Raw genomic sequence first — 7,694 nt, forward strand, 5'->3', positions numbered from 1 at the left:
CAATTATATTGACCCGTAGATAGCTATGCCAACTATATTGACAGGTTAATGCAGTGGTTTTATTTGAATGTACTTGTGTAATATGCTGGTTTAAAAGTAACAAACAGTAGTGTGGACACTTGAAAATAATTGCAGGTTAATTGTTGCCAATGAGTACCACTTTCACTAAACCCAAATAATTGGGGAAAAGAACGACCATGTCTGTGAATGATAATGTACTGTATTTAAAAAATCCAGATCCTGCCAGAATATTCCACGAGCAATTGAAAAGCCAGTGACTTAAGCTTAAATTATAATCAGGCGGTGGGTGGAGTGGTGGCGAAGTGGTTAGTTTTCTGCACTATGAAACCGGTTGCCCCAGTTTGTTTCCCAGCTGTGGCTGACATCGATGATGGGTGAACACGATCTCCCACTGTCCATAGTAAAATACTGTATGGTCAAATCTCTCCGAGGATAGAAAATATTTTAAAACGGCTTTTATTTGAAAAAGGGCTGTAACTAAGAACACAGCAAGGGGCAAGGTGACAATGGTTGATTAACTGCTTCGATGCTTCATCAGCCATTACTCGTATGTATTTTGAACTTATTTCACACTGTTCGTAGCCAACCATGTTAATCGGAGCTGTTGACAATGACAGGCTGACATTACCATTGCTATCAATGCCCTTTAACACAATTCAATTGTTAACAATTTGACTTCAACACTGCATCTCTACAGTTAGAAATTAGAAATCCTTTCGGGTGCTTTTGTTTTTCTTGGCTGTTATTGGTCAGCAGCCCTTCGAGTTGTTTCTGCCCGAGGCCCATATCATTAAATTAAGAGCATTAACATGGCATTAGGAAAAGTCAGCTTTGTTTTACAGTGCGGCTCTGTGGCCCCCTCATTAAGTCAATGTATGAAACCCATTGGCAAAAAGGTTTGTAATATGCATTTTCCCACTTGATATCCTTGACGTTGCAACATGCATGAAAACACGAAGCCAATTTTTTTTATGCAAAGTTAAATGTTTATTTTTCCAGTGTTGACAAAACAGCAATGTGAAACATTCCTAGACTGGAACTCAATCGCGACATGTAATAATTTGCGCTTATTCGACACCTTTCACAATGTTTTACAAGGGACAAATCGTGTCACAATGCCAAACATTAAATTGAAAACTCGACTAAAACTTGTAATCTTAACTATTGTCACCCTCAAACAGAGGGCCTTCCAGTGTAAATCCAGTTAACTTTGTACTCTATAAAAGCTTAACCTTTAACCCAGCAAAGTAATATAACTTACAGTGTCCAGCATTTACATTTTAGAAATGTTCCCGACTCCGACCAATATTATCAAAGTGACCGGTTAACATTCCACATCTGCAAGCAATCCGCAACCAGAATTTGTGTAAATAAAGGCGAAAGTAGACATTTGTTTAACAACTGCTTTTAAAATGCTACTTATAAAATATTTGCAAATGCTTGACTGTGCGTGTTTGAAACAGTTGGTCCGATAACTACACATGCATAAACAAAAACCTTCACCCTCCTACACCAAAAGCACACTGAAAACATGTGGCCCAGCCATCTCTTCTGCACAAACCAACAATGTCCACTTGCTACGCAGGCAACGTTGTGCCTGCCTCTCATGATTCGGCTCCAGACCGAGGTGGCAACACACTCCAATCTCTGGTTTCATAGTCTCGGGTGACGTGTGATGCAGATGGATTCATGAGCAAGTTCTCTATCTTCAACCAAAAATCAGCGCATGTAGCTTCCCAGGAGAACTGGTCTGCCGGGAGCCCAGCCATTGCCATTCATAAGTTGCCTTGTAAATAATAAACTTTCCTCCACGTTCCAATCATTTCACCCGATACAAATCATTCGAGTTCGGAACTTCAGATCATCCTCAAACTTTGGTCACGAGCCACCCACCCACCCCACCAGGCAAAAGGGAGACCTTTCAAGCTAACGGGTCCTGATGTTCTGCTCCTTGAAGAGTCTGGAGAGAGACATTGCCATGGCTTTGGCCATCTCCTCGTCGTCCCGCTGCTGTGCCACGTAGCGCTCGTACCAGCGTTCGTACTCATCGTTTGGCAGCGGCGTGTCGAACACGGCGTCGTAGTGGCCGTTGCTGAGCCAGCTGAGCCAGATGGTGGGGCCATCCTCATTGTTGCCCTTGCCGAATCGGTGCAGCATGGTCGACACGGTGGGACAATTGGCGCTGCCACCTGTGGTGAGTCGAACTCCCACGCCGAGCATCTGGCTCATGGCCGTGAGCTCCGGGTAGCCGGCCCACGCGCCGTTCTGCGCCGCGGCCACGATGAATTCGCCCACGTCTCCCTCGATGAGGGCACCGAACTCGTCCAGGTGGTCCACGATGTGGTGGATCGTCTGCTCGCGGAGCTCGGCGTGCATGTCCTGGCTGCCGTACACCGCCTTCGACACGGCCCGGTACAGGCAGTTGCCGTCCGGGATGATGTGAAATCGGTAGCGGCTGCTGGAGCGCAGGTAATCGTCCTGTTTCTCCATTTCTGAGCGGTGGTCATCCTGCTTGCTGCTGATGCTGCTGCTGCTTTTGCTGGTGGTGGTGGTGTCTGGAGTTTTGTGGTGCGTGGTCACGGATGATGCATCAGGCTGCTTGCCACCACGATGATGACCCCCCGGTGCGGTGGCCACGTGGAGCACTGCGGTGGGGACCGTGGTGGTGGCATCCGTGGTGGTGGTGGCATCCGTGGTGGTGGTGGCATCCGTGGTGGTGGTGGCCGTGGTGGTGGTGGCATCCGTGGTGCCAGCGGCCAGCCCCGTGGGCTGGGGCTGTGGGGGCTCGATCTCCAAGCTCGACTGGCGGACGCACGGCACCGACAGCTGACTCCGAAGCCTTTCGCTCACGGGGGGGATCGCCTCCACCACCACCACCGGCGGCGGCGGCGTGCGGACACTCCGGAGGATGGGTGACCGTGTCGTCTCGTCGCCACGTTGTCCACCACCCACGTCTCCTCCAGCAGAGCGCGCGTTGTGTGCAGTGGCGGGCTTGAGGTGCAAGCGACCCCAGGGTTTCTCCATGCAGCATCTCTGCCTCTGCTGCTCATCATCATCCTCCTCCTTCTTCTCAGCCCTTGTTCTTATCCAACAATCGTCGTTGTCGTCGTCGTCTGGGCAATAACCAACGCACGTGGGGGTTGTCACCTCCGGATGATGAATTCGCGACTTGGGGCTGAGCTCGAACCTCATGCCGGTCAGGAACGAGATGGTGTCCCTGGCTGGGCTGGTCGACCCAGGGTGGTGGTGGTGGTGGACGCTGCCAGCTCGTCCCATCACCATGACGGGCACGACCCTCTCTCGGGATGGCCCTGGCTGCGTGGAGTACGCGGCGGTCCTCCTGGGCATGATGACCAACGAGGCCCTCTCCGGGGCCACTGAGTCGTGGCAGTAGGTGGACAGGGCCGGCATCTCTCCTCTCTGTTGGCGGTGTACAAACACGGTACAAAAACAAAATTTCAGAGCACTGATCCCCCGACACTGTCGACAAAACCACTAGCCCTCGGGCTAATCCGCTTTCGCCGAAGGAATGTCGAGAAAAACACGAGTTGTAAACTCTTATATCGGCGTCCGGGTCCCCACTTTTGTTGTTTAACAACAACAACAACTCCCTTGGCCGTTCTCTGGCGGTGGACGTGGGTCCCCCGTCTCTTTTATTGCCCCGAAAAAAAACTTCCTGCTCAACTCCTCCTCCTTCTCCATAGCTCTCTCTCTCTCTATCTCCTCTCTCTCTCTCTCTGTACACGGTGGGATTATAATAAGCGGCTCGCGTCACGGCTGCAGCAAGAGTTTAAATATATTCGCCTTACGTGCTCGGGTTAAAAATACAGAGAGAGAGAGGGCCCACTGACGTGATGGCGGAACTCTTCCAAACTTGTCTCGGTCTGTTTACGTTTCACCACCCACTACCTCCCTCCCTCCCTCCAGTAAGCGCTTACTTCACAAGTATTAATGGCACAATAACATATACAACAGTACCGTGCCGTTTAAAAGATACAACTAAACTAAATTGCGTGCCATCCGCGAATTATAAACACGCCGACATTGCAAAATGGCTTAAACGGCACAGGCGTGCAGGCGGCGTTCACCTCGTCCTCCTGTCTGTGTGTGTGTGGACGCCCTTTAACTCTCTACATGAACAACATACAACATGGGAAGGCTTCTAGAACGTGGGATGTTACCACCGCCCCCTCTTGCCTGCCTGAACCACACCTCGCCCGGTGCTGTTCCGCAGTGGCGTCGTTAACTTTGTTGACGCTCTCCCACCCCCTCTGCTGGCGAGCGATGGTGATCAATGGGGATGTGTTGTGGGATGGTGGTGGTGGAAGAGATTCCTCCATCGATTGTGGTTGTCCAGAACAAGAGAACGTGCAACGACGCAATGCCTCCCCCCCTTCCTGATCTGCACAAACACGAAGGAGACTTCGCAGCCGATAGACTCCGCCAAGGCTGTAGCCATGGACTCAACATTGGGGGGGGCAAATGTTCCAGGGGGTCCCCCCCCAGAAAAAAATATCAATTTTAAAACAAATTTCCTGCCTAAAATGTTAAAAAAATTCACTAGCACATAGGATGGACTTTGTATTTATTTTTTACAATAATGTCTAATAGTGTATTGTATTTACATTGCTTTGTTAAAATTTTTTTTACCTTTTCTTGATTCATTGTATGTAATGGCAGAGATTAGGGATTAATAAAGTACAACCATAACCACAATCATGTAAACAGAAATCTATTTTATAGCAATATTTTGGGGGGGACATTTCGAGCATATTTGAACATTGGGGGGGGGGGGGACATCCCTCCCAATATAATTATAATTATGGCCTTGCACTCCACGTACTCCTGGCCAGCTCAAACCACCCCAAACGTAAAAAAACATTGTGGCTGTAGCTCTGTGCCTAAAACGTCGGCCGTACGAATGGAGAAGAATCGTCCAACAGCGGAGCGAGAATGGCTCCCACCGTGGCTGCCAATTACATTCCCTCCTCTCGACGGGCTGCGTGCCCAACGATGGCGAGGCAGTGTTTAGCACGGTGACGACTGCGTTCCACTGCTCGGACAGTACTTAAAATGCCATTGATATTACTCATCGCTGAACTTTATCCACACTTTAAACTCACCGCGTTCACGAGACAACGCTTGTCAGAGCCTCTCTCTGTGTGTGCGCTGCACGACACTAAAGAGCACATGTGTCGGTGGGTCTCCAACGTGGCATGTTTGTGTGTCTTTGTACCATTCTAGATTTGAAGTTTTCGTGACTGCAAGGATTTCATACTCTTTGTTTTTTTCGGTAAAGTCACGTAGGTAAAAAATTCAACGTAAATTGTTGCCTCCGAAACGTCGTGATTTAATTTATGTTTCAATTTATTATGATTTTTTACCTACGTGACTTTACCGAAAAAAACAAAGAGTATGTCTTTGTACCAATTAGTCGTTGCATCCAATTCTTGAGTGTATTTTTTTTAGCACAATTATCCCAGTGAGCCGGTTTCGATTCCTGGTCCATGTTCACATCAAGTGATTCGTGCTCTCTCCAGGTAGAAGCGTCCTGAAATGAAAATTGGCGAATGTGAGCGGTACAAACGGAGGATCTGTTTGGTGCATGTGGACTGGCCTCGTTAAATATGGCTTACTGAGTTTGTCTTCACATTGTTTGAGGGTGCTTTGCTTCAGGATATGCAATGTTCTGTGTGTGTATTTAAAGGATTGCGTATTTTTTAAGGACGTGACGTTGAGACAGCTTATCTGCAACGCAGAGCAACTGGTGTGTTGTCCTGCTGCTATGGCGAGCGTCTTCATCCCTGCGGATGGATCATGTCCGAGAAACATCAACAGTCAAACATAGCCCGCGATGTTGGGAGATGACCTTAAAGACTTGTTACGTGGAAACTGCTTTGCCATTTTCCTCGTCTGAAGGAGCGAGCTTACCACGATATCTGTGAAAGCATGAAACTGTCGTGTTGTGGTTTTTTTTATATGCACGATCTAAACAAAAGAAAGTAAAAAGCAAGAGATCAAAACGTTTCCCTTCTCAAATCAAGCAAATAGAAAACAATTCCTCGTTTGTCTCCCCAGCGCATTGTCTCGATACACATGCATCAGTGACCGGCTGCACAAAAACCTTTAACTTAAAATTGTCCTGGAGTTGTCCTTTAAACCTTGAACCCCTGTGTACTTATCCTGTATATAATCTCTACCTTCCGTGTTCCCATTTTCCCGACTCCCCATGTAACTAACTATAAACTATTTACTATTTTTATTTTACCAGGTAAGGCCCACTGAGAAATATAGCTATTTTGCAGAAACGATCTGGCTATCACAAATGATAGCTCAACGAAGTGGCTTATCATCATGTGGAATTTTATAGCAGGCAAATACTCTAAACGCGTGATGTTGATTCTAAATGTAGATGGGAAAAATCGGAGGACCCAGAGAAAAATCCACGCGACCCCGGAGGGAGAGAGAGAAACACAAGCAAACTCCACATCAGAGGTGGGACAAAGTCATTGTTATGCAAGTCCAAGTCGAGTCTGAAGTCATCAAATTCATGACTCGAGTCTGACTCGAGTCCAAGTCACATGACTCGAGTCCACACCTCAGAGGTGGGACAAAGTCATTGTTATGCAAGTCCAAGTCGAGTCTGAAGTCATCAAATTCATGACTCGAGTCTGACTCGAGTCCAAGTCACATGACTCGAGTCCACACCTCTGGTACACATACACAGCAGGCGTCAGGGTCTGTATCGAACCCACGACCTCCTTGAATACCAGGCGAGGTAGTTCACATCTCATAGCCACCGTGGCACAAATAGAACGGCACTCGTCGCTGTTGGCAGCCCTAAGCCAGTGTTGGAAATTCCATATTTCCATTGCCGGTCAGTATTTCCATTAGGCACCCACCATTGACTTGACTTCATATAAACAGTTTCTTATTTATACAGACCCTGGCAAGAAGATATGGGCGTAGTCAACACACGACAGGGATTTGAATTCTCAAAACTTCTGATTGGGGTTTCCACCAACAATAACCACATGCAGGGAGGCCACGAGCGATGCTATTCCTGTGATACTTTCTGTACACACGATGCTGTGTAGCTTGTATCATGCCTATTCACATAGATATGTAGTATTTTTATTCTTGGTTCTTTCGGTAAAGTCACGTAGAAGGGAAATAATAAACTAATAAAAATAAAACAATTAAATTATCACGACGTTTCGATTGCAACACAAGCAATCATCATCAGGTGTGAAAATCACAGCAAGAAAATGTTTGGTTTTCACAACTGATGATGATTGCTTGTGTTACAATCGAAACGTCGAAAGAATGTTATTGTTTCATCTTTATTATTTCCCTTCTACGTGACTTTACCGAAAGAACCAAGAATATGAATCCCTGCATTCACGAAAGCTTTAAATCGAAATGTAGTATTTTATCAGCCTTCTTTCCAGTTGTCAAGTTCCAATAAGGTTCCAAATCCACCGTGGAACCCCAACGTGTCGTGTTGCTTTGGTTATTAATTAACGGTGTTAATATTATTTTATTAGACATACATTTGGTATGAATCAGATAGGTTTCACACCTTAATAACATCACACACAACTTAGTACTGTAACATTTATTAAACAGGCCTTGTTCCGTGATTAAATCGAAACCAGTCCAAAATGTTCCTA

General features: G+C 46.9%; 1 protein-coding gene across 1 annotated transcript; it reads right to left on the reverse strand.

The window, feature by feature from the left end:
• Positions 1–984: 984 nt before the first annotated feature.
• On the reverse strand, positions 985–4,241 carry OTUD1 (OTU deubiquitinase 1). Its single transcript, XM_061555869.1, has 2 exons — positions 4,234–4,241; positions 985–3,441 (listed from the first exon to the last, which is right to left on the reverse strand). Exon 2 carries the CDS (start codon positions 3,430–3,432, stop codon positions 1,948–1,950), a length of 1,485 nt encoding a protein of 494 aa, XP_061411853.1. The 5' UTR covers positions 3,433–3,441; positions 4,234–4,241; the 3' UTR covers positions 985–1,947.
• Positions 4,242–7,694: the final 3,453 nt, after the last annotated feature.

The sequence above is a fragment of the Lethenteron reissneri genome, chromosome 21 (assembly GCF_015708825.2).
Source record: "Lethenteron reissneri isolate LAM-NWPU_2019-01 chromosome 21, ASM1570882v1, whole genome shotgun sequence".
NCBI lineage: Eukaryota > Metazoa > Chordata > Hyperoartia > Petromyzontiformes > Petromyzontidae > Lethenteron > Lethenteron reissneri.

What these genes read in the sequence shown, in the direction of transcription:
- OTUD1 (XM_061555869.1), bottom strand. Translation starts at nt 3,432, where the DNA reads ATGCCGGCCCTGTCCACCTACTGCCACGACTCAGTGGCCCCGGAGAGG.